Raw genomic sequence first — 26449 nt, 5'->3', positions numbered from 1 at the left:
GCTTTTGTGGGTGACACCTTGCCTTTTCCCTTGCCAAGGCCGCTTTGGCGGTTTAACTCTGCCATGTCAGCCTTGAACTCCCGAGTTCAAGTGTGTGCTTTGACACTGAGCTGCTGGGGGCTCTTGGGGAATCATTTAATCTCCCTGCTTCAAATTCCTCTGAGTTGGAGAATCCCTTTGTGCTGTCTAGCACTGCCCGTCCATGGCACTCCACATGTTGGATTAAGCGTGGATTAGTTCAGCCTCCAAACCAGCTGCTCCCCTGAAGCCAGATTTGTTTCCCTGGAGAGAAGTATCTTGCTCCAGATGTTGGAGGGAGTGAGTGGCAAAGCCAGGAGTAGGACTAGGAGTCCTGACTCCCGGGCCCTGCCTGTATGCCTTGATTCCTTTCCAGGAATTAGAACGGATGGACAAAGGCACAGGAGGATGTTGCGATACTGGTTGTGGCAACAGCTGGCTGCCACCATCCCCTTTGGCTGGCAGTGTGATAGGGGACATCTCGGCAGGGGGTTTTAGCCCGGGTTGGGAGAGGCCTCTGCCTCTCTCAGCAGTGGGAAGGCTGGCACCGCTCTGCCCTGCTGTGTCCACTGCACCCCTCCTCCCCAGCTGCCTGTCCACCCTCTCCTCGGGGGCTGCGGTGCCCATCGCTGACCATTAAAGCCGAGCTGGGATCCCCCCAGTGCTGTCTGCTGCTGACCCCGGTAGGGACTTTACTCAGGGCCTTCAGGAGGTGAAAGGTGAGCCGAACTCGGAACAAATTAGTTCCAAGCAGAAGTTCAGCCAGTTACTCCAGATTGGGTCCTTTGATTTCCGCAACTCAGACTCCACTCAGTGATCTGTAATGAGTGACTCTCAGAAATCCTCGCATTGCAGCACTTTGTTCCTGAGCTCACAAGTCAGCCCATTAATGGGTAAAGGAAAGGACCTTAAGTCTAAGAAGTCTCGGGTTCAGAGTCAGAATTATTTGACTTTTAAGCTTCCTTTATCTGAACTCCTGCTGACTTCTTGTTTTCTGAGCCTGTTTGAAAGCTAGAAGTTACATTGTTAAGATCAAACATTCTCTCTTTCCAGATGGAGTTACAATATCTGTCTTTTATATATATATAGTGTATATATACCAGGGTGTATATATATTCGTCTTTTTTTTTTTTTAACTGTTCTTTCCATTAAAAGAAACTAGACTTGTAGGCTCTTGTAAATTATAATGTAAAACATTTTTTTTAACCAGACAGTTCCCAATTTTGCCCAAGGCAACTGGAATAGCTGTGCCACAGAAGGCAATAGGAAGGTGATTAATATGAATTTGTGACATATTTGAAAGATGGGTCTTTTGCCATATAAAGATTATCAAACACATGTGCTCTTCCCCATTAATTCCGCAGCCCTCCCAGGAAAGCCACAAAGCCCAGCTCCTTTGTTTCCAGGGTGGGTTTTTGTTTTTTTTAAATGTACTTTTTGGTCCCCTTGATTACCATGTATTTGACTTTTATAGGGCATCTGTTCACACTGCTGTGTGGGTTCTCTGGCCCTTTTATTTCCCTGTTAATCGGATCCCGCGAAGGCAGCCGTGCCAGGGCCTCTGACGAAATCCGTGTGTGTGTTGTATTTAACTTTTAGCCGTGCAAATTCCATGCTCTGTTTGCCGTCTGCCCGGTGCCTGGGGGGGACCGGGGGCCGCCTTCCCGCCGGGGGAGGCAGTAGGGCCTCCCATCACGCACGCTGCGCGGGGAGCACGCGCATGCGGGACCCACAGGGCTGGAGGAGCAGGGACGGGCAGGCCAGGCTCCTTTCGGAGAGGTGTCAGTGCTGCCTTGTGCGTCCTGGGTGCTTGCCAGCCGGGGCAGTGGCTCTGCAGACCTTTGGGGACAGGGGATGGCTGCAGGGCTGCGCACAGCGGGGACCTGGCCGCAGTCACCTTGCCTGTGCAGCCTGTGCCACGGTGCCAGCCTCTGCCGCTGCCTGCGTTGCGCTGTGCTGCGCAAGGCGGGCCTGACCCGGGGCTCTGGCACCGCCTGTCCCTGCACCCAGAGCACGGGGTACCTGGTGGCTCTGGCGTGCTTGGGGCACCTGCACACAGAGCACGGCTTTGGCTGCTGAGCTTGCTGTGGTCTCGGCCGCAGTGGCTGTGCAGCACTGAGCACTGAGTCTCGCTGCAGTGCAGTGATAGGGCTAGGGTCATGTTCCCCATTCGGTGCAAATGGCCCCGTCTTTCCTGTGGCCGGATTTGGCCCTGAAACCTTGTCTGTGAAGGGTGAGGCTCACCAGAGCCTGACAGTCTCGCTCAGGCATATCAGTGTGGGCTGCCCAGAAAAAAGGTGGGTTTTTTGAGGAGCATGGTTCTCTGTCAGTTGTCTGCTCAACCTGGGTCACTTCACGGCAGGTCCGTGTCATGGAGGAGCATTTCCAGGCTCTGCCCTGTCCCACACCAAGCATCCCCAGCGCAGCTGGCCATAGCACGGAGCTGCTCTGCCCCTCCCTCAAGGCCCCACTTCTTAGGGCTTGTTCCATGCCAGCTTGCTTGGTCAGGGGTCCTGGGACCACTGGGCTGTGGCCCTTTCCTCCTGCTCACTCTCAGACCCTGCACCACAAAGGTGATTGTCCCAAAGTCCTGTCTGTGTCAAGGAGGTGACGCCCCCCTCAGGGGTGCCATCCCAGCGCCGTGTCGCTGCTGGATTAGCTTCGGCCCCCCCAACTCTTCAAGGCCGTGGCTCTGCCTTCAGCTGGGCAGATGGCAGTGTGGTCCATTGGGCACTGCTGGCTGTGATGCCGGAGCCCGTGGCCGACTCTGGGACAGGCAGTTGTTTTCCCGGTGACCTGAGCGCTCCCACCCGCTGACCCTGGTGTTATTTTTTTGTTTCCCATCTCCCTCTTGGAGCAGAGAAAGCAAAGGGAGTCGGCCTCCAGCTCCTCCTCCATCAAGAAGCTGAAGAAGCCGTGAGCCCCCTGCGCTGGGCAAGGAGGAGGCGCAGAGCTATGTGCAGGGTCAGTGCCATCCTGTCCCGGAGCCCCCAGGGACGGCAGGCTGCCTGCAGCGGTGGGGCAGGGCAGGGGCCCTGCTGGGGCAAACAGTGCAGTGCTCCAGCAAAGAGCAGGAGCCATTCCCTGCCCAGCGCCACGGCCCCAGTCCCATCCGACCCCCAGAGCAGTGTGACCTCCAGATGCCTGCAGCAGGTGCTGGAGGGTGGCCTCAGGGCTGCGCAGGGCTCTGCTGGTGGCTGCCGCTCTGCTCAAGGCCGTGCATGGCTGCCCTGCGGCTGCTAGCGTTTGCTGCCATTTCTTCCGGTGGTTTTTTTGTGTGGGTTGTTTTTTTGTTTTTTTTTTTTTTAAACATGCCAGAGTTTTGTGAGCCTCCCTGTAAATTCAGAACCTGGCACTTAAACTGGGGCAGAGTCATCATAAGCCCTGGTGAGCCTGTGCAGAGCAGAAGATGGTGCGAGCTGTCTCGCCTCCACCCCAGGCAGGCTGGTGGCTCTCCCTGGACCTGCTGGTGTCGGCTGCAGTGGGGGTTGCTGTGGGGGTTGCTGCAGTCCTTGCTGTCTTTGGGGCCACCAGGCCCTGCTCTGGGCTGCTGCAGCACTGCTTGTGCCAGGCTAGGGAGCTCCCTCCAGCATCCCACATGCCCAGCCCCTGTGTAGCTGCTCTTCTCCAGTGGCTCTTGCATGCCCCACACCTGCAAGTGCCACCTCACCTGGGTGAGGGGATGCCCCTGCCGGGACGCTGTCCCCAGCAGTCACTGTCAGGTCGGGTTCCTCCTCCCGCTGCCCTGCCCAAGGCAGGCAGACACCTCGCAGGCTTCAGTCTGGGGTGAGAGGGGGCCCTGTTCTCTGCGCCCCATGTTTTGCAGGGCCCTGGAGGGACCGAGGCATCGCTGATGCCAACAAAGGGAGCCTGGCTTAGTGCACTGCCTCTGTGGGCATGGGTGGCCCCGGCTGCACTGCCCGCTCTGGGCCGCTGCCTGCCTGCCCACCCCTGGTCCCCTCTGTGCTGCCTTTCAAGTGTAACTGGCCATCGACCCACCGTGACAACGTCCTCCGAGTCACATTCTCGCCTGCAGGAGTAAAGGGCAAAGGCCAAGTTCTTAGTTTTCATAGAAAACTAATTAGATGACTCCATCGAAAATAGGTCAATAAAGTTGATCGGGGCGGCACAGAGGGAGCCATTAAAACCCCCGTGACCTTTGCTTGGAGCAAGTGGGCTGGGGCTGCTCCTTCCCTCCGGGAGCTGCCCACTCCGTGCCAGCTGGGCAGCTGCACCCCTGTCACCCGATGGCACCACAGCGCTGGGCAGGGTCCCTCGGGCACCTGGGCATGGTGGCATTTCCAGCACGGCTCGGCATGGCTCCTGCGCATCACCGTGCTGTGCTCGCGCTGACTGTGCTGCCTGGGGCAGAGCCACGCTGGCTCCAGTGGAGATGCTGTAAGTGTGGTAGGGGCCACGTGGGTACAGCATGCCAGGCTGCAGGGTGGGATGACAGCTGCCAGTGGGACATGGTGGTGGCTGTCACCCTGCACCAGGCAGAAGGCTGCGCAGGGGTACACCTGTGGGCGCAGCCCAGCCGGGATGGGCTGGTGGCACCCTTGGGGTAGGGCCATCCTGGGGCACAAGCGTTTGCGAGGTGGTGGGGGAGACTGCTGGGCCCACCCATGGTCTGTGCTGGAGAGCGGGCAGTGCTCCCAGGAGCAGAGAACCCGAATCTCCCTTTCACAGCCAAAAAGGTTTTTTTGGGGAGGATGGACGTGCTGGGGTGCTGTAACCCAGTGAGGGCAGCCTGATCCCTCGTACCCACATGGCACCCCCTGCCTCTGCCCCCCGCACACACTCAGACATGCATGGGCACAGCCTGGGCTCCTTTACCCCCAAACTTTATTCATGTGGCACATTTACAGCAAGGATTGGAATAACTAGACAATGAAAATGCTGGGTTTGCATTATCGGTTGGTTTAACTGGAACACCACACACCATGCAGTCATGTACCGCCAAGTTCAGTGCCTGTATTGCCCTTCTGGCTGCCGTCACCGGCTTCGCTCCAGGCCATGCACGCACGGGCCCGGGGCTGCAGCCTCCCTGCAGGTCAGCGCCCGGACGAGGGCTCCATTCAGCAGGGGCCCCGGGGCTGGGTGACAGTGGGGGGGACGTGCGCCCTCAGCCTGCCCCACGGCCCTGCCCTGGCTGGCCGGGAGCCCACCCAGCCAGAGGGGATGTGCTCGGCAACTCTCTCAGGCAACAAGCCAGCTGCTGCTGAGCGTCCATGGGGACCTGCGAGGGACACAGCATGGCCCGCGGGGACCGTGGGCATGTGGGGGGGCCAAGCCTCGGCTCAGGAAGTGAGGGAGACTGGATGGGGTCGGAGGGGAGCGAGGTCAGGGGCCTGGGGCAATTTGCAGCTCCCCTGCTCGGGTACCTTGGGCCGGGGGCCAGCGCGCGCTGGCACGTCCACCGCCGGCAATGGACGCGGTGCTGCGGCGGGCCTGGCCCCGGTGGAGCTGGAATCGGTCGGCGGGGCCGGGGCAGGACTGGGTGTCCCAACCAGCCCTGCAAGAGGCACGAGCAGACAGGACAGGGACGGGATGGGACCTGGCTCCGCGCGGACACTGTCACCTCCCTCCTGCTGCCCGGCCGCCTGCCGGGCCCCCACCCCACTGAAGGGAGCCCTCCGGGGCCCCGCAGCCCTCGGTGAGGCTGTCAGGGGCTCTGCAGCGGAGAATACAGGCACTTCACCTTGAACATAAAGAGACGGATCGCGTTTGTCACATACAGGAGTCAGAGAGGGGTTAGTGTTGACTCAAAAAGGGGAAAAGGCGCGCAGGGGAGAGGCGGGGGGGCTGGCGGGGAGGGCGAGGGGCCGTCTCGACACTGCTGAGCCTCCGTGAGCGCTGCCCGGGCGCGGGCATGCGCCGGCCTCGCTGCAGCAGCCATCGAGGCCTGAAAACATAAAACCAGAGAAAAGAAAGAAGAAGGGAAGGTGGGGACGGCCCATGCCGGGGAGGAGATGGGGGATGCTCTGGCTACGGGGCGGGAGAGGGAGGACGGGGTGGGATATGGAGGGGGGGACGGAAATCGGGAGCCAAAGAAAAAGAACAAACTACGAGTCTAAAATGTGGTGCAAGCGCCCTACGCGGCTGTCCGCTAGCATGGCATAATGTCCGGAGCAGCCCAGAGAGGGAGTCACATCAGGTCTACACAGATTTGCCTTCCCATATATACAACCTCTACTGAAGTTAACAGCTGAAATTGAGATTTTTTTGTGTCGGTTCCTCTGGCCTCGGTTGCCGTTTTTTTTTAATGCTGGAGCCCGTCCTCCCCGCCTCGCCGGCGCCGGGCGCATGCAGCCCTTGCCTGGCTTGCCTTGGGGATCAAAAGGGTTTGGAGGTCTGCTTGAAGATGAAGCCTCTATGGGCCAGTGTCTTCATGATGTTGGCGATGTTCTTACAGTCGTCTGTGGAGAGAGCAGAGAGATGCTGGGTTAGAGCATCCAACGATCCAACTGGGAGCTGTTGGATCAAGCTCCGAGTACCATGACTGGCTGTGACCGGAGCTGCGCGGCCTCCTGCATCCCCCATGGGAGGCCGCGCAGCTCCGGTCACAGCCCCGTATCCCCACCAGTCCAGGCACTCTGTCCCAAGTGCCTTGCAGTGATGTGGGGTGAGTGCGGGCTCCCCAGCACTGGCTGCCTGTCCCAGTACAGCCCCACACTGCACTGGGATGAATCCATGTCAGGGACCTAAAGGCTTGCCTGGGGCAATGACATTGCCCAGGCTGCTGGCTGACACATCCCTGGGTCTTCCAGGCTGGTGCTTGCCCCACAGCCTGTGGGGAGCTGGCAGATGGGGAAGGCAGTGTTCTTGCAAGCTGGACCCATGCTGGCCCCTAGCTCCTGGCCAGCAGCTGCCTCCTTGCAAGCCCAGTGCCCATCACCCCAGCCTTCTCTTCCAGCACCCCTGTCGCTTAGTGGCACTGGCCAGCAAAGGGGCTGTCCCCGCACTGGGACGGGGATGGCAGGTGATGCCAGAGCTGCCCTTCACCAGCCAAGCAGGGTCCTCTCCTTCCTCGCGCCCACCTGGGGCAGGTGGTGTGTGGCAGCTGGGGCAGGTGGTGTGTGGCACCTGGCTCTCTCTTCTTGCCACCGCTGTTCGGGATCATCCCTGTCCCTGCCTGAGCCAGCTGGGTGGCCGGGCTGGTGAGCCGCAGCCATTCCCGGCGCGGGGCTGCAGTCGAGGCAGGTGCTGGGGGCCGGCCAGCAGCACCGCAGCCGCCAGAGCGAGCAGCGGCGGGGTGGTGAGCCAGGGAGGGGGAAGGCTTTGGCTGGTGTTATTTACCTGGGACTAAATGCAGGCACCGTTTGCTAAAATAGAAGCTGGGCTTAAATTGATTCCTGGTGTCTATATTTCATGTTGAAAATTGGCTTGTAAATCCATGTTTTGATCTATGAGGGCCGTCTCCTTAAGAAAAAGCAAGAGTAAATGTGTAATTTCTCCCTTGACAGCACACGGCGCAGAGGCGATCCTTCTTCCCGCTCCCCTCCGTTTCGGGACAGCTCCACTCGTTCCGATTACCACTCTTTCTTCCTCGCCCCACGCCTTGATGTCTCCATTTCATTACCGCCCGCCCATTTATCAAGCTGTTACCGTAAGGGTGACTTTGCCCACTTGCGTGTGGCAGCGGGGCCCGGCTGACACAGGGAGAGGGTGCCCCGGGAGGGGGGGGGTGCAGGCAGGGCCCCCCCTCTCCCCGCTGCTGCTGGATGGATGTTGTGGTGGAGGGAAGGCTGCATCATTACTGATGTGTAAATGATAAAGAAGCCTCCACATCCATCTCCCAACTGTAAATCCAGGGAGTGCTTTATAATCAAGCTACAGCGATAATAATGTGAAATTAGGTCTCTCTATCAACGGGAGGAGGCCTTTTAATCACGGCTTAAAGGGTGCAAACGCTGTTTATCATAATTGAACTGTATCCGGGCTAATTGTGGCCATATTTCACTGTCTAGGAGACAGCAGGCTGCCTGCTGACAGTGCCGCGTGCCGGATTGAGGGCCCCGCGCAGACGGGCAGCACTGCCCCGCTGCCAGGCGCCTGCCTGCAGGGCCGGGGCTGCCAGGCCGCCTTGCTGCTCCCCACCAGGCCAGCAGCCCTGCCCAGCCCCGCTGTGCCTGGTGACCCGGTGGCAAAGCCGTCACCCATCCTCCAGCATCGGTCGGAGATGCAGGGGGCTTGCCCCTCTGGGGGGACTACCCTGAGCTGCCAGGGACCCTCCTGCCTGACAGCCGGCAGCGGGAGAGGTAATGCCCCTGTCAGAGCCATGTGCCTCCCGGGTGTCCCACCGCCAGGCCCTCTCATGGCACCCCTTTCTCTTGACAGTGTGCCAGGCTGGGGAAGGGGCTGGGCATGAGGACAGCCTGATGAAGGAGAGGTGTCCCCAGCCCCACTGGCTGGCATGGGGGCAGAAACGAGCCTGTCTCTCTGTGCCTTTCCTCTCTGCTGCCCGAGGAGGCACTGATGGCTCCAGAATGGTCCTGGAGATGATGGGTATCCTGCCTGGCCAAGCCACAGTGCCAGCTCCCACTGCCACTTATTCCCGCTCAAGCAAGCCCCTCACTGTCATTAGGACCCCCTGCTCCACCCCCCCTTGCCCCCCCGGCCAGCTGAGCCCCCAAAAACCAGCATCGGACCTGCCCCCGGAGCCAGCTTCCAGTGGAACCTAACAGGGAAACAGTGGCCTGAAAGCCGGAGAAACGGAGGCAGGGGGATTGCAACTGTTTGCGGCCGAAGTACCCCCACCCCACAGCCAGCCCTGGCCTGGTACCCTGGAAAAGTAACGGCAAAGCAAATCCTGGCCTCTGAGCTGTGGCAGGCGGCGAGCAGCTTGGATTTGAAAGCACAGACCCGGCCGCTGCCCTTCGCCACTCCTAGGCGTCCTGCTGCCCACCTCCCTGCCTGCTGCATCGCCCGCTGGTGCGGGCCACCGGGACTTAGCTATAGCTCCATATTGGTGAAAGGAATGGTGTGCAGAGAACTGGGGAGCGGCCAAATTGGCAGCAAGGCCTCACCAACTCCAGGCACCCTGAGTTGGTGCCTGGAGGGACCCTCTGGGACCACCGGCTGCTTCCTAAACCCCACCAGCCATCTCCCCAAAGCCCTGACAGGCTCTCGCGCCAGCTGCCAGTGCTGGGAGCCACCCTGGGCTCCGGGCTACCGCCCTGCAAAGGCGGTGGGACAGCGGCGGACGAGTGCCACCCACACGCCTGCACCAGCAGTGCCGTCCTCACCGTCCCAAACGATGCCAGGGCCCCTGGCAGCGGGAGCACCAAGCTCATCGTAAGTCATTTAGTGAGACTCATTCCAAATCAGCACTAAGGTAAACACGCTTATTATAATTATCCATGTAAAAAAAAATCAACAACAGCAGAACAACTTTCTAATATGCAATTACAGCCATCTATTGATTTTACAATGTAATCCGCTCCGATTGATTTAATAACACAATTATAGGCTGGCTCTCGGGATATTAGAGTGGGAGATTTTCATAAACTCCAAAGCAAAAAACTAAGCGGCTTTTAAAACAACACAGTCAGATGGCTGTTTGGGGAATTATTAGCAATATGAAATCCTCTAAATCTGGCCGTCGTTACCTTGTGAAAGGAATTTCTATTACAAAAATGGCAATTGACAGCCTAAGAGAGCGCGAACAGGATTGCTTTGCTGCTCTTTCAGTGCTTAATCCATCGCAAAGGTGACCACGGGGTGGGGGATGAGCAGCGTCCAAGGCAGGCGGGTGGGCACAGGCAGCTCTGCCCACCCTGCGCCCCCCAGCCCGGGTCTCCCTGGGGGCATGTGGCTGCGGTGGGGCTGCCCCAGCACCCAGGCTGGGACCCACCAGCCCTGTCCCACAAGGGTGACCCTGCCTGGGGCTGCGCAGGCTGGCAGGGCATGGAGCCCCCCACAATCCCTATCCCAGCACACCCGGCTTACTCCGGTCCCAGACCCCTGCAGGGGCCGCCAGGGTCCCCCCCGTGTCCCCAAGCCTGAGCAGGGCCCGGGGTGAAGGTGTCCCTGCGCCGGCGGCCGGCACGGCTCTGCGGGTGCCACACAGGCACGCACACGCACGCGCGTCGGCGCTCTCCTCGCGCTCGCTCCCTCAATGTATTCCCGACTTTATGGGCACATTTTTCTTGTCAAGCTGACAGGGTTGCTAAGTGGATTTCTCCCTGATATGCGGACGGATTATCACATTACTCCAATGTCCTACACAAACATATTACTTTATATTCAATAGCCCTAATGAATATAAACTGCTTTTTCTTTTTTTGGGGTGGGGGGTAATCTATAGATTTTTAATGAGGGCACTATTAACTCCCTCCTCTTTAAAACAGACTTAGGTGCAGCCTCTGAGTAGAAAATCAATGGTGTTATTGTAGGAATATTGTATATTGATATTGTAATAATAAGATGCAATTGATTTAGGGGTGTTGTGCGGTGTGTGTGAAAGGGGTCAGCCTGGGGTTATCCTGCCTCCTGCAAACGGCGCGGCGGCTCTGCCCTGCCTCCCTGCCCCTCGCCTTGTCCTGCTGCTTCCGAGCATCGCCCCGTGTCCCCCCGTGGTGGCCCCAGGATGGCCGGGGCCGAGCTCGCCCTGCAGTGCTGGGTCCCGGCTGCCTCCGGGACCCTCCTTGGCCAGGCTGCCAGTGCAGCGTGGTGTTGCGTGTCGCCCCAACCTCCCCTCGCCTTGGCTGGCTTAGCCCCACTGGGTTTTAACCCTTCTACCTGGTGTTTTAGCATTACCCACTGCAACACTGCACCACCTCGACACCCAGGTCCCAGCCCTCTCTGCGTCTTGCCAAGCTCTCGCTGCAGTGACAGCCAAGGGCAGCGGCACGTGCACATGTGTGGGGCGGCAGGAGCTCTCTTTTAGTTAGGGCTGGAGTTTGCTGCTGTTCAGCATCGCTGGCTGCCCTTGTCCTTGGAGGGGGATGGACATGCCCGCTGCACTCCTCTGCTGGGACAGAGGCTGACACCCCGCAGCCCGTGGCGCTGGGCCCACCGCCTGGCGTGTGCCCTCCCTCCGGCCACTGCAAAGTGGCACCGCCACGAACCCAGGACGAGCTCAAGGATTTAGTCAGCAGAGGCTGGCCTGCCGCCCGGGCATGATGCAGCCACCCCGTGGGAATGGGCTGTCAGGAGAAGCGATGCTCGCGCGGGGAAAGCATCACCTCCGCACCTACCCCAGGCACTGGGGAGAAGGGAAGGGGCTGTGTCCCCACGCATGCTGCCCTGCTGGCATTTCCACCACCTCCCCACGGGACCAGACCGCCTGGACACCACCGCCACGGGGGCTCGGAGGGCCGAGCGCTGCCGCGACGGACGTGCGCTGGGCCGAGACACTTGTGGTGCAAGGAGTGAGCTTTTCAATCCTGGCAGCCGCCTGGGCGGTCTGTGAAGGGCTGGGGGAGTGCAGGGCCCCCCTAAATGTGCTCATTTGGAGGCAGCCCCGCTGCACCTGTGCTACGGCCGGGAAGACGGATCACCCCCGGCCCGAGCTGAGCAGGTCCATATTTAAACTGTCCCCATGCTTTATGGGCTGTACAAGAACTGATGCTCAGGCGACGAGGGGCCATTTGTCAATGTTCTAATGGCAATCCCTGTTAATGAATAATATCACTGCTGCCTTTGTATAACAGCTCCCTGCAAAGCAGGAACAGGGCCGCCTGGCCACTGCCACCCTTCGTCTCCCCTCTGCCTACCCCAGGTGACAGCAGGTGGCCTTGTGACCGACAGGAGCTGTGCGGTCCCCACACAGCCCGGCAGTACTGCTGGTCTCCCTGGCAATTGCAAAGGGGAGCGCTGGGTGCTGTGTCCCCACAGCGGGCATCGCTACTCGCCATGAGCGGTCACATCCCCAGGAGGGGACAGCCATCGGGGCAAGGAGTGACAGCATTTGCCTGGCACGCGGAGCCAGGCCCTCATGGCCGCTCTCCCTGTCCGTACTGGAGCCCGGAGGGAGGTGTATCTGGTCTGCATCCATCCCCATCATGACATGCCGGGCGAGGTGGGGACACTGGGATGCGTGGCCGCAGCGGTCACAAGTATACGGCAGAGCAGAGAGCTCCCAGCCTGAAGGGAGCCATGGGAATGCCAGGGACAGTCCTGCCGGGCTGCTCCCAAATGAATGGCCTCATAAGCCTGCGTGCGGGGCGAGGGGCTCTACGTGCCCCGCACAGCCGGCAGGTATATTAGGTGGCGCTGACAGTGACGCGCAGAATATTAAGAATAACTTACCTCATTATCTGCAATTACGTTACTGCCACACACCTCATTTCTTCACGAAGAAAAGAAAATTAGTTTTATATTGACTTCATCCCAGTGCCTCCCCTGCCCGCCCCGCCGAGTGCCCACACAGGCTCTAAAGAGGGTTTGGGCACCATTAATACTCATCCCTCCCGACCTGTTGCTGTCCCTGTTGCGAGGGGATGGGATGCCCATCCCACCCCCTGCACACCGGGGTCAGTGAAGTGTCCAAATCCAGCTCCCCCTCCCAGGGATGCTGCAGCAGGGAGGACCCGTCTCGGGCAGTTCCCAGGCCTGCAGGGAGGTGACACCGCCGGGCGCCCCCGGGAAGCAGCCAGGCAGACAAGCACGGCGGAGAGGACCCGTCCTGGTGTTCCGCCTGCCGCCCCAGGCACCTGCTTCCTCCCGCCCGGGCTGGCCACCACCACCCCATGGGTGATGGGCTGCTTCCTCTTGTCCCCGGTGCTGGGGACTGGAAGAAGGGTGACCGCGTCTGGGTGGCTGGGGACACAGTGCCACAAGATATCTGGCTGCCGAGACACCCGCCAGCCAGCCCCGCAGGCTGCCGGGTGGCCTGGCGCAGGCAGTGCCATGCAGGGGGACCCCGAGATCAGGGGCATCCAGCTGGAGGGGATGGGCGGGTGGGGCTGAGCTCTCTTGCACCACCCTCAACAGCTCCTGGAGCCCCCGAGCCCGAAGGGCATCCACCCTGCTGGGGCCAAGTGTGGCGCAGGGTGCACAGAGCCCTCGGTTTGTCCTCCAGCCCCTGTGGCCGTCCCCGCTCATCCAGCACCCTTGCAGGCTGGCAGCATCCCCTGGCAAACAAAGCGAGCGCCGCCATCGCCCCGCTCCCGGCCACAGCCGCTCACCGGCCGGGAGGGAAGGAGAGCAGTGTGCGCAGCAATACAGGGAGAAAAGCCAATTTCATCTTTATTAGATGGAGATTTCTCTTTTAGTAATAAGCACACTTCAAATAATTAGCGTGTTTTACGTAATAATGAAATTATGGAAATGCAGGCCACTTATTCAAACAAGTCACCATTACCATATTTTTAAATATTAGACTTAATTAGAGTTTATCACTTCAGAGAAGTACGAGGAGTGGAGATTTTTTTTCCTTTACAAAAAAAATCCTCATAAAGTGTTTATTAAGAGCGGGTAAGAAGGGGATAATGATCTGTTTGGAAATTAAGGCAATCAAACATTTAATGCTCTGCACTCCTGTAGGCAAAAGCATTCAAATGAGTCAATTATACATCCATTATCCAGGCACGATTAAACAAGGCAGGACGGGGAATTTGTCCTCCGCATCATGCGATTGTCGCGAGGACTTATGTCCACTTAAAGGCAGCTAATAAAACACTAAACTTGGGGAAGAAGAGGAAGGGAGAACTGAGAAAAGGGAAGAAAGGGGAAGAGAGGCGGCGGGTCAGCGGGACCTCGGAGGGGCGAGGGAGGGAGGTGGGTAAGGATGGAGCCGTGTCTGCATCCCAGCCCTTCATAAATCAAAGTAATTAAGTTAACATGAAAATCAACTTCACCATCCCGTTAAATTACAGCATTTGCATATTAGGACTCAAATGAAGTAGGTAGCGGGCAAGGGGGGCGGGAGGGGAGGAGGGAGTGGGGGGGGTCAGGGGAGAAGGATGGGGGGGATGCACACCAAAAAGGGAACCATTTATTATGGTGAATAACTAATTTCAGAATTTATAGCGCTGGATTTTCGTTCCCGTGCCATTTATATTACAGAAGGAAATTAAGGGGCGGGCAGGAGGCTGGCTGGACATCTTTCTGCGTTATTGCTTGTCTGCCATTTGCAAATCATTATTAATTGTGGCCCGTGTCGCTGGTGCAGCAGGGCAGGGTGCCTGGACAGCCGGAGCAGACACACATATCTCTTCATCAGGACCCCAGCCGCTAGCCCTGGAGAGCCAATTACCCCTCCCTGATTGGTATCAGATAAGGAGGGAATTTTTACAAATTAGGGAATAAATAGAATTTCCACATGTGGAGCAGGGAGGGCTTGAGAGGCAGTAATGAAAAACGATACATCACCATCAGCCAGACAACCCTATTCATACGCCGATGCATTACGCTCACTACTCATAATCCCGCCGAGTGACAGACAGCCGCCGAGCCGGAGGGGAGCGCATCCCGCCGGCCAGCCCGCTCCGAAGCACGGCCGCCGGCCGCCAGCACCCTCGCGGCAGCCCAGGGAGGTCTCTCCGCCGCCGGCCCTGTGGCGCAGCCTCTGCCGTGGCCTCGCTGGCTGCACGCCGCCTGCTTGGCATCGATGGCTCGGCTGTGCCGGCGGTGGGGACAGACCTCCTGGCAGGGGTTGGCGCCACGTGGGAGCCGTCCCTGCTCTGCTGCCCGCAGGAGGAGTCCAGCAGGACAAGCCTCCAAACTTGGCCCCGAGTTCAGTGGCTGAAGTCAGCAGTTGTACACCCGGCTGCGCCCCAGCCTCTCGCCTGACACCCCGTGGGTAAAGCACATCTTCCCCGAAATTATCCAGCCCAAACTGTGCCCTCAAGAAGACTCCCCCCTCCCTTGGTGGCTCATGGCAGTATCCTGCGATTACAAGATCCCTACCTAATTTCCAACAAGGATTTGCCTTTTTGTACTATTCAGCCCCCAAATCAGCCCCGCGGCTCGCAGCTCCGTGGCTCAGCCAGTCCGGACCAGGGGTTCCCTGTGCACCTTGCAAGCGGTGCTAGAGCTCGAGGACAGGGGAGGCAGTGCCGGCTCTGACCAGCCGCAGGAGCAAAGGACATGCTCCTGCACGGCTCTGCTCCATCGGGAATAGGCTTGGGTTAGGGCACCTCCATCCCCCCGTGAGCCTGCCGCCGAGGTAGCCCCAACACCAGCCCTCGCCCAGGGCAGAGCCCAAGCTGCCAGCCGGCTGCATCCCCCGAGCCAGGGCGCCCACTTTCAGACCCTGGCAGCTCCTCGTGGCAGCACAGTCCTTTGCCCTGGGCTGCAATGGAGCTGGCGGGCCCAGGGGACACAGCCGGTCCCCAGCTAACAGGGGCCTGGCATGTGGCCTGCCTTGGAAAGAGCAAATCCTGGAAGTGTGGGGACCCCGCTGACATTCGGGAGCTCACTTTGCACTTACTCCCCAGAGTCGGAGCCACGCGCCTCCACACCCGTAATTAGCTCTCCCTTATGACAAGCACGTCACTAAACAAAATGCTCGGCAGGAGATCAATCTCGCCTGTAAGTCACGCAGCCTTTAATTTATTCAGCATACAATGTCGCTCCACCGCTGGCTTCCTGTAATTTATACCGTACACTGTCGTGTATTATTTAACTCGTCCGAGTGTTTTACAGCTTGCCTGAAAGTCGCTGTGCAAAATAAAGTCAGGGCTGGGGCACTGGCGAGGTGCAGGGAGGATGCAAACTGCCCCCTTGCTCCAGGCCTGGTACGAGAGCCCTGGCCTGGCTCGGGGACAAGGTGATGGTGACAAGTTCCCGCAGAAGTTGGTGGCTTAGGACACCTCTCTCTGGGGCTGTGTGGGTGTGAATGGGAAGAGAAGGGGGGTCCTCATAGCAGCCCAGTAAACCGCAGGCTCCAGTGCTGGTGCTTCCATAGAGGAGGAAGGAGGGAAGGATGGCGGTGGTGGGAAAGGGCAGCAGGACTCCCGCCTGCTGGGGTGACCAGCCGGACTTGGGGATGGGACAGGGCAGAGATGCTATCAGCACCTACTCCTCCCAGCCACACTAGATGTCAGGGATGGCCAGGCTGGTGTCTGCCCCTCTCTGCAACATGGATGGAGGGTCCCTGCCCACAGCTTCATCTCCTTGACTAGCCTGGGCAGACTGTAGGGCTGCAGGCAGCTGCCAGAAGGGGACGGGGCAGGCAAGAGAGGTGAGTGAGCAGCAGCACTGCTGGCATCGCCAGCCCAACCAGTACCGGAGCAAGAGAGACATCCAGGGGATGGATGTGAGACAGGATGCTGCTGCAGCCACGCTGCCGGGCCCACGGCCCATCACCACCACGTCTCTGCCCTTGTCCTGCCTGCACAGCCAGTACTGTTGCTGCCACTGGAGTGGGTCCCTGGGGATGCCGGGGAGCGCTGGTGGTAGCAGGAACCCTGCCAGGATGCGGGGCTTTGTCCCACAGGCAGGGTGCTGGGGCTGCCCCATCGCCCCTTCTCCTGGAGCACACCCCGGAGCAGGCAGAAGGCAGGCAGGCAGTGTGCGGTGGGACGGCTCCTTCCCGGCCTCTCCAGCAGGACACATGGCAGCGGCAGCCAGGCCCTGAGAGCGGGAGGGAGGTCCTACCCCTAAACTGGGGCAAGGACTGGGGCTAGACTGGGCTGAGAGCCAGCTGGTAGCTGATGTGGTGGCTCTGAGCAGCTCACCTAGAGCTTGTCTTTGTCCATGCAGCTGGATAGAAACAGTTAGTGATGTAGAGCTGGATATCCTCCGCAGGGAAGGTTAAAACCTCTGTTCAGTGTAAAGTTGCCATATCTAAGCACTTATGATCACGATATTTATGGCTAGTTTATTCCAGGCTGTTAAAGGCAGCAGTAGTTACCTACAGATAAAGGGAATTCGGCTCCCCTGATGCCTTTTCTCCCCGTGGCAAAGGCATGCCTGGCCGGAGCCGGGTACTCATGGTGTGTAACTCACCCAATGGCCCCTGCCAGAGCCAGTGCCGGGGCCTGGCAAGCAGATGCTCGGCATGGTGGGGACATTGGCTCTGGTTCTGCTGTGTGGGAACTGCCGGGAGATGTAGGAGATGCTGTCTCCCTGCCCTTGACTGATGCCACTGGGGGCCAGGATGTCCCCAGGCTGCAAAGAGAAATTTGGTCTGCCTTCCTGCTGGTCCCCAGCACCAGTGCAGGTGCGTGTGCCTCCTGTATCCGTCTGCATGCTGCCATGCCTCTGCCATGCCCTGCTCTGATGGAGGGTTTATTTAGGGAAGCAGAAGGTCAAACCACGCTGGGGATTTGCAGGGCATTTTGAGCCCTACAAGCCCCCCACTACTGCCTGGCCATTGGCTCTGCTCCACGTCCAGCTCCTGAAACCCAGTCCCACCACTGGGATTGGGACCCTAATTAGGGAGAAATTTCAAGGGAGAAATGAGAGAGTTTATAAAGCCAAGTTTCTCCTGCCTGTGAGTGACACGAGATGTCAGAGAAAGGATATAAAAGGCAAGGAAGGATGCAATTCCAGTGCCGCCGAGAGTGTGTGGCGAGTCCTAATGGAAAGTTCTCCTCCTCTTTAAAGCTTGGTCAGATGGCCTAGTTATTGCTTTAAAAGGACCCAGAATCAAACCGCAGCGCCGCACTCGAAGCCTTCAAATAAAGCGAGCTGTGCTTCTGCAGGTCCAGCAAGGCAGAGGCAGGAGATTACACAGAGAAGGGCAGGTCTCTTTATCTTGGAGGGAGACCTACCTATTTTTAAACATTAGCTCCAAATCAGCAGCTCACCTCTTTGTCTCACACAAACCCTCTCTTGCCTTCTGGAGGAGAGATCAAACGCCAGCCCTGCTGCCATTGTTTCTCTCCCAGCGAGATGGATGCGGGACTGTAATCTTCCCACAAAGCCGCACGCTTCAAAGGCATCAAAAGTGCTTATTAAAAGTCCTAGGAAACTAATTTAATAACATCCCAAACGGCTGGAAAAATCAGCGCCAACAGCTCAAAATATAACCTGGTGAGGGAGATGGGCCCTTGCTTGACACGATGCCATCTGCAGGTGGCTGCACGTGGGGCTGGGGTGCTTCGGCATGCAGACCTGCCCTGCTCCCCGTGGCGTGACTGCCCTGCTGCTGCCCACCCTCCTGCCAGGGATGCAGCTGGGCAAGCGGGAGCGTGGGGGACCCTGCCCCGATGGCACTGCCAGCGCAGCTCTCAGGGGACTGCGTCCCCACGAAGGGCCAGAGACATCCTTGCCTAGTGGGGAGAGAGTCTGTCTGCCGCAGCTCCCCTTGTCAAGCCAAAGAGCCCAGCACCGTCCCGGAGGCAGGATTTCAGGCTTGCTGCTGAGACATGAGAAGCACCAGGCGGCCTTTGCCGGCCATCCTGGCAGCTGCTGGAGCTGTGGCTTTGTGCAATGCTCACCCAGACTGCCTGGCTGGAGGGAGCTGCACACAAGGCAGACGCATGCCAGGCCCATACACGGTGCAGGCAGGGATGTCAGCCAGACCCACGAAGCCACGTCATAGAGACCCGTGCGCTATGTGTGAGACAGACCTGCACATCGCCTGCAGGGATGGGCTGACGTATGTGCCTTCCTGCTAATGCTTACATGCAGCAGGCACGTGCTCACAGCCACAGCAGCATGAGGGCTGCCCTCCCCTGCATCCCCCAGAGCCGGTCGCTGCTCCCAGCCCGCGCCGGGCAACGCGTGGGACCCTGGGGCTGCGTCCCGTCTAAACGTCGCAGGCTCCCGCAGAAAGGGGCAGGGGATGGAAATTAACGCTCCAGCCTCCGTCTCATCCTGCCTATTAGCGGGGCTGTTTTACTCCGGATCATTAAATATGTATATCTTATTACACGCCTTGTTACAGTATTGAGCTCTATTGACTGATAATAAATTCCAAGCATCATCCTGGTCATAAATTTATCTGGAGATGATGAAGACTCAATAATCTAGTCATGCAGATAATATGATAGGGCCTTAAAAAAGATCATTACATTATATGTCAAAATTAAAAGTGAAATACACTTTATTAACACTGTTTCCACACTCGGGGCCATTACTTGTTATATCCCCTCCTGCCCTCCCACCCACCCACATACTGTCCCTCGGGTGAGCCAGGGAAGGTGAGATGAGGCAGAGCTGCCACAGCTCTACCCTAGCAGAGGGGTACAGGGGGAAGGCAGGTGGCAGAGATGGTCACTCTGGGACTTTTCAGCCTGACCCCAGGGATGCAGAGCTCTGCCCGGTACAGCACCGCTGCCCTGCCCATCGGGCAATGGCCTCTGAGCATCTCCAGGTGTCTCCGCAAGCTCCCAGGCCTGGTGCCACTCGCTGCCTACAGGCAGCCCTCAGCAGGCCCTGCCTCCGGAAGGAAAAAGCAGCTCCCTGCAGCTTCAGGTCTCCTGAGAAAGCTGCCCACCCATCGGGGTTAACCCAGCAGCTCCTACCTGACAGCACCTCTCACTTGGGCTCTGGCCAAGCTGCAGAGCCAGGACGGGTCCCTGCTTGTATCCAGCCACACTATGGTGTGGCACAGACAGCTGGGGAGCAGAAGTGGGGATGTGGGTGTCCCCTCCGAGAGAGGGGGGCTCCTGGCAGCCTCCTGGTGCCCTGGTGCGGGTCTCACCAAGCTTCCCCTTCGTGGGACGGTGAGGGCTGGGCAGCTCCCAGCCACCCTCCCTGGGGACCAGGGCTCGGCCCCCTCCTCCTGCCAGCCCTCCATAGCCATTCCTCTCCTTTAACAAGAAGGTCACAGCCATTTAAACTCCTCTGATGAGGGCAGGCGGCTCTCGCCCCTCCTGCCTGGTGGGGCTGGCCTGGCCATGCTCCCGCCTGTGGATCAATGGCACGCGGCAAGTTTAAAGCGTCCCCCCCTCCCGGCCCCCCTTCCCTCCACCACCTTCCTCTCCAGACTCGCAAGGTGACGAGCGCTGGGGGGCCCGCGGATCGATGCCGCGACACGGATCGGCTGCTGGGAAAAACCAATCGTGGAGCAGATGGAAACCGACTTCTTCTTGTATCTGCCCGGCACTCGCCGGGATAGATTGGCTGGAGAAATCCGATGGAGAGAGGACACAAAGGGGAGGCGATGAGGAGAGGAGGAAAGGGCTGATAATGCTCCTGCCGCGGCCGCTCTAATCTGTGACAGCCCGAGGATTTGCTGAAAACCATTATCACATTGCTCTCCCTTCTCTTGTCCCTGATAAAGCCCCGGCTAATCTGTTTGTTGCAGGTATTGAACGAATGCATTTAGCGAAACAAGGGGTGTGTGCATGCCTTCCTGCCTGCAGCGCAAATTTTTTTCCCTGTGCCTCTGGCCTTGCTGGGAGGCGAAGGGGGAGCAGGGAGGGCAGGGATGGTTTTGGCAGCTGGGACTGGGCACCCTGCTGTGGGTGCAGGCTCTGCCCGGCCAGGTCATGCTCTGGGAAGAGGTGCTGTGCGTGGCATGGGGGAAACATCTCCACTCACCACCCTCTGTGAATTTTGGGGAGGTTTTCTCCAGGCACTGCGTTTTGTCTTCATAAAGCAACTTGCAGAGGGCAGCGAGCGAAGCCCTGGTGCTGGTGGGCGACGTGGCAGTGCCGTGGCACATCCCAGCTGGGAGTCCTGCCGCAGCCCACTGCACACCCAGCCGCACTCCCGTGGGGCACAGCAGCTGAGATGGGGGGAGGCAGGGGGTCTGCACCGCGGGAACAGCTCTCGGGCCCCTTGTCTGCCGGAGCCCAGCTCGGCTCGTGCGTGACTGTCCCGGTGCTGACCTCGGCCCTCCCCTTGCGAGAGGCTCTTTCTCCGGGGAGGAGAGATAATTCAGTGGCTGTGAAAGCCCAGACCTGGGGCTCCCGCAGCCGCCTGTTACAAACAGTTCTAGTGGAACATTAATTATAGTAATTTAGCCGTGGAACACTAACTGCAGCCAGTGCAATAGCATTCAGTACATTAGTGGCTATAACCCACTCCTTAAAAAAGACATTTGGCTACTGACAGCTGATAAAATGAGTTGTGAAGCATAACCAAAGGGGAAAAAAAAAAAATCAGACGCGCTGGGAGCAAGCTGTGGGGCAGCCGGTTGGGGGGGGCAGCACCCCACGGGGTGCTGGGGGGCACAGGGGTGCAGGTGGTGGGGCAGGAGTCGGGGGGGGCCACAGCAGGCACCCTCCTGCCTGCCGCATGGCACACGGGCTAGCGGGTCCCCATGCCGTGGGCAGGGCTCGGCGAGGTGGGGGGCGCAGGGCCGCGTCTCGGCAGTATGTCAAACAGAAGGACATTTCCTTCTATCTCCCAGCCGCCGCCCCAAGGCACAATCCACCTACATTCAATCTTTACTCCACTACACATGTTTCCTTTCCAGCCTCGGATTATTTTTTATCATCAAATTACTGTGGCGATAAGATGGAGTAGATGTGATAGCGAGCAGAGCGCCTGCCCTCCCCTCTCCATTCCCTGGCATCCATCCTCCCTCCACCACCCCAGCCTCCCGGCTCTGAGCAGGCAGGGGGTTATCCAAATGTCAGGGGGTGAGGAAAGACCCCCTGGCAGCTGGATTCACTTGCTGGGACCAAACTGCAGCTGGCAGCGAGTGCCTGGGCGCGGGTAGGCAGCAGTGGCTCAGATGCCCACCAAGCTGGCTGGGAAAACTTTTGGGGTGCCCTGCTGTGGCGTGGGACCCTGCTGGCAGCCGACCTGTGGCAGAGCTGGACCCAAGCATCTGTACCCCACTGCTCTGCCGCAGCACCCTGGCTCCCCCACTGCACCCGATGCTCCAGCCCGGCACTGGACGTGTGGCAGCCCGGCGACACCAGCGAGGCAGCAGGAACACGGGGAGCCCTGGCGCAGGGGTGGCCAGGAAAAGTGTGGCCATGCCGTTACAAGCCCAAGCAGCGCCGTGAGGCCCTGGTGTGATGAATCCTCCCCATCTCCTTGTTTACTCCACTCTGCAACAAATGAGTCCCTGCCCATCCAGGGATAGCTCATCCAGAGGAATGCTCTTTCAGGCCTCTTCCTCTAATCCCTATTAATTTAAATAATGCTCAGCCACTCTTCTCAAACTATTTATTATTTATCAGGTTTGTTTATTTGTAGCTAACAGGTAGCGCTCAGCATGCGTCCCCGGCACGGGGACAGGGGCCGTTCATCACACCAGCTCCCCTGCCATCCACCATCCGTCAATTACTCCTGCTTCCTTTAATTAGTAATGAGGACTAATATCTCTGCCTGGGATGGTGGCTGGAGCGGAACTTCCCTCCGGTGGCATCCGAGCAGCACAAGGGAGGGAATGAAAAATAAATACCTGTGCCAGCCTGCTGCTGCTGCTCCCAGATGAGCAGGGGTGCTTGCCAGCCCCCCCTCCACCCCTTCCAAGGGCAGGTCCGGTCCCTGGCAGCTCCCCAAGGGACCCCCATACACCAGAGGCTCCTACCCAGCAGGGCAGGGGAGGTGATGCCAGCCAGGTCCCAATCCATGGGTGCCCTTTCCTGCACGGCAGGACCATCCCAGACCATGGGGGATCCCCTACCGAGCTCCAGCTGCTGAGCTCCGCATAGGTATTGGCAAGGGAAAGCCTAAATTAAATGCCCATTAGAGCCTCTGGCCTTGCCTGGCGGTCCTGGGGAGCTCTGTATCAGAACATGCCATCCAGGGGCAGCCTAATAACGAAGGCAGCACATGATATAAATGGAGCCCCTTTGATTTATTGACTGGGAGAAGTTTTTACACGATAGCCCATTAAGACGGACGGCTCTGTTTACAGCCAGGCCATCTAGCTATAGGGACCCTGAACTGGATGGTGTGTTTTGCTATTGCTCTTCAGGCAGACATCTCATTAAGGGGAACAGCATATGGAGCTCTCTGGATCTATACTTCACGAGTCCTGAGGGAGGCTTTTACCATTTTTAATAAGCGGGCAAGGTTAGCAAACCTGCAACGTGGTGACCTCCCCTCCCTGTGCGATGGATCTCCCTGAAACGCAGAGAGCTGGACTCACCAGGTGCGTGCGGGACTCCATAAATCACCTCCCCGCTGCCGGCCAGGGGAACCAGCCAGGGAGGATGGGAAGGGGGATCCAGACCAGGCAATGCCACTTTCTGAAACGCAGCGGCGGTGCGTGGCTCAGCCGAACGCGCCGGGGGCAGGCAGCTTGGCAGGGAGCAGTGCGGAGCGTGCTCCTGCCCATCGTGCCGGCAGGGTGATGGGCAGCACACGGGTGGCTCAGCCGGCAAAGGTGCTTTAAGGAGAGAGCGTTAACATGATAGCCTCAGTGCAGGAAACAGAACCCCCAGCTGGCTGTTGAGGGGGGATTATTCCGTATTCAGTAACATGGCTGTTTAGGAGAACAAGTAATCTCTGGCAAAGACCTCCGGCTCTGCTCCGATCTGATAAAGCCCTGCAGCCTACAGGCAAGCTGGCCCCTGCGGGGGCTGCTGGAGCTGGATGCCATCGGCCAGGCCTGCTGGGGCCAGAGGGAAGGAGGCGGAGTGGGGAAGCAGGCACGTGGGGCAAGCTGCCGAGGGATGGGGTGGACATGCTGCCAACAGCTCGCCCGGGACACCTTTCCGAAGCAAAAGGACTTGTGCGAGGTTTGCGTGCCTCTGCTCACACCCCCAGGTACAGCAGCACAGACATCCAGCCTCAAGGCAGTGGGTAACACACGCTTATGGGCAGAGTGCCCACCATCTCCTCCTGGCCCTGGTACACATCTGTGCGCCCACCTGCTCCCCAGCAACGACAATCTGGCCCTTGCCCATCAGCCAGCCCTTAAATCCCTGTTTTCACTCCTGCGGTACCAGCTAAGCACTACAACCAATCATTGGCATTTAACGTACATGTCTGAAATTCACACCATGGAAAAACCTGCCAGAAAAGCAGGAGCCTGAGAACACGGTCATTGCCTTTCGAGAAGTCTGCCTGGCTCTGGTTGCGAAAGAGGGAAGGCAGAGGACAAACAGACAGGCATAGTGGCATATTTGAGTCTCTTTCCAGCAATCCTCTCACAAACAGTCTGAGCATCTTTGAAATGAAATTTTGTAGACGATTAGCTCAAAATGTGAACTTAATTGCTTTTGGTATTTAAAAAACCCCATTAAATTAAATGGCTGAGATATTGAGGCTTAAGCAATGGCTGCTTCCAATGCACAGTAACTACCAGCCTCATTACTGGGCCGCCAATTCCAGCGGCAGAAGGCGCAGACCCATGCGATGTGACTGGTGCGGCTCTAACACTCCCTCCCAGCTCACAGCCCATGGGTGAGAGGATCATCAACAGCAGTGAGAGAATGGCGCAGAGCAAGGCTGGGACGGAGCAGCAGCCCAACAGTGTGCTGAGCTCCTGGTCCCCAAAGCACCCTTGTTGGACCAGACAAGCCAGACCTGGAGGTCTGGAAGCCCAGGGAATACCGGGCGCCTTCGGCTCAATGAGAGGAGTGATGGGAGTGGGACAGTCCTACACCGCAGGACACCTGGGTCCTGCTCTGCCAGGACATCAGGGTGACCACCACCGAGCTGCTTTTGTCCCCGTTCCTCAGGGAACCGGCGGTGCCCGCACTGCTCGCACTCGGATGCGCAGCTCCCGCGAACGACTACTAAGTGATGTGAGCTTGGCTGGTACTGCTTTTCCCTGGGGACACCCCCAAAGCTGGCACCTTGCACCTCTTTATGCCAGTGCTGCGCAAAGGAGCTCTGCCCCGCCACGCAGCCGGCAGCACTGCTCCGCTTTGCATTTAGTGCCATAATACAATAGAGCGGCCAACGGTAGTGCTTTCACCTTACTTTACTTGTTTGTTTAAATTATTTACACTCCTCAGATGCAAGATTGCCCTCCAAAAGGAGCATCCTTTTGGCTGCTGCAGCTTTAAAATGACTTGCATCCATCACTCAATCGCTTTCAGGTCAAACACACGCTCCCGACTTAATGACCACATTTCCGCAGCAACAAATCTGTCACTGCTGTTTGTTTAAAGCCAACAATCTGTAGGAGCACTGTGTGCAAGGATTGAATTAACTCAGCATCTGAATGACTGCGGTGCCAGATCATTCAAATTGCACCTTTCCTAAGATCTTCCAGCAATGTTAATTAATGTTCCTTGGGTGATGTGTAACATGCTGCAGTGCACAGGGCTGCTGGAGAGAGCAAAGCCCAATCCCTGCAGGCCTGGGGCCACAGGAGCCAGGTTCCCACCTGCCCCGGCCCCAGAAGCATGTGTGGGGGCGTGTGTTGGGGAAAAAGAGGGGCTGGTGCCTCCCCCTTGCTCTGACATGACCTTCTCTGATTTCCCCAAGTTTAGCGATTTGGCTGAGATATTCCATGCTGGATGTACAACTCATGCTGAATTTTTTTCTCAGGAAATTCCAGCCTGGACCATTAATACATTGCCATCAACAAGAATGAAAAATATGTCGCCATTTCCCTTAAATTCCAGCTACTTGTTGTTGCGGGCTTTTTTTGTGCATGCCCAGATGTTTTGGAACAAAGCCTTGAAGTCTGTCGGGAAGGTGATTTTGGGGCCAGGGAATGTTTTGGATTTCTCATCGGAATCTCGCCAACTTTGGGCAAAGCCAGTGCTGCCCGTGGCCTCGGGTGGCCACACGTGCGCTGACGCTCAGCCCCAAGCTGGCTCCCTGCTCCCAGCTGCTGCAACCCCCCTGGCACCCACTCCAGGCACCTGCGCGGGGAGCGGGAACCTGGCTCTCCGGGTGCTCGATGACTTCCCCAGGAAGTGCGAGGGAGGAAATGGCTTCATTGAAACACTTGCACCAACAAGACCTGGAGTTGGAGGGCAGGTGAAGCAGAAGGAAACGGTGATGGGGAGTTAGTGGGGCTGGTGGTGGTGGGAGCTGAGATGATACCAGAGAAATGGGGGAAGGGACCAGGACAAAGAAAAAAGGACAAAGAGCTGGGATAGGGATGGGGAGGGAGTCTGAGCCTGGCAGAGAAGGAAGGAGGGGGTGGGATTCAACCCGACCCCAAACCACCTAGGTCTCCAGCCACCATCCGCAGCCTCCAGCTACTCCAGCCTTTGCCCACCACAAGTCCTTGGTCCAATGTCCTCGTCCCAGGCACCCAGACATGGTCCCTGTTGGTCTGGGGCATTCACCTCTCCATGGAGCAGAACTGAGGTCCACTGGGGGATCCTAACCTGGAGAGCTAGAGCCCTCCCCCAGCCTCCCCTCAGCTCGCTGCAATTAATTGGGGGACCGCTCTAATCTCTACCTGCCATTGATTTCAATTCAGCTCCAATTTTCTTCTTTGACCTTCTCTCCTCCAGACCCCGCTTGCAAACAGAACACAAATCCTCAAAGATCCCCTTCATTTTTCCCTGCGATATTCCAGTGTGCCCCAGTCCCAGGAAGGGGAAGGAGATAAACGATGCCAGTTTGAGCCTATATACACTCATGCACAGGGTCAGACACACCATTGCCTGCACAGACACCCTCCTTGGGGCACGCTCACCCCAGCTCCAGCATGGAGAGGGAAGCGGTGCTGCTCTGACGCCATCCAAACCACCACAAGAGAAAAGCATGA

General features: G+C 58.3%; 2 protein-coding genes across 4 annotated transcripts in view; one reads left to right on the top strand and one right to left on the bottom strand.

Moving 5' to 3' along the window:
* The window catches only part of DMAP1 (DNA methyltransferase 1 associated protein 1), a 38974-nt gene extending 31376 nt beyond the window's left edge, over positions 1–7598 (top strand). Inside the window, exon 11 of the mRNA XM_075097815.1 lies at positions 7485–7598. Coding sequence (XP_074953916.1) covers positions 7485–7583 — 99 coding nt within the window. The 3' untranslated portion in view covers positions 7584–7598. The remainder of the gene's footprint in view (positions 1–7484) is intronic.
* ERI3 (ERI1 exoribonuclease family member 3) overlaps positions 4847–26449 on the bottom strand; it is a 135177-nt gene continuing 113574 nt past the window's right edge. For all 3 annotated transcript variants that reach the window (XM_075097821.1, XM_075097816.1, XM_075097819.1), the window contains one exon: positions 4847–6437. In XM_075097821.1, coding sequence (XP_074953922.1) covers positions 6355–6437 — 83 coding nt within the window. In that variant the 3' untranslated portion in view covers positions 4847–6354. The remainder of the gene's footprint in view (positions 6438–26449) is intronic.

This window comes from Phalacrocorax aristotelis, chromosome 6, assembly GCF_949628215.1.
Source record: "Phalacrocorax aristotelis chromosome 6, bGulAri2.1, whole genome shotgun sequence".
Taxonomy (NCBI): Eukaryota; Metazoa; Chordata; class Aves; order Suliformes; family Phalacrocoracidae; genus Phalacrocorax; species Phalacrocorax aristotelis.
The sequence above is the reverse complement of the archived record's forward strand: the minus strand, read 5'-3'. Positions and strand labels throughout refer to the sequence as shown.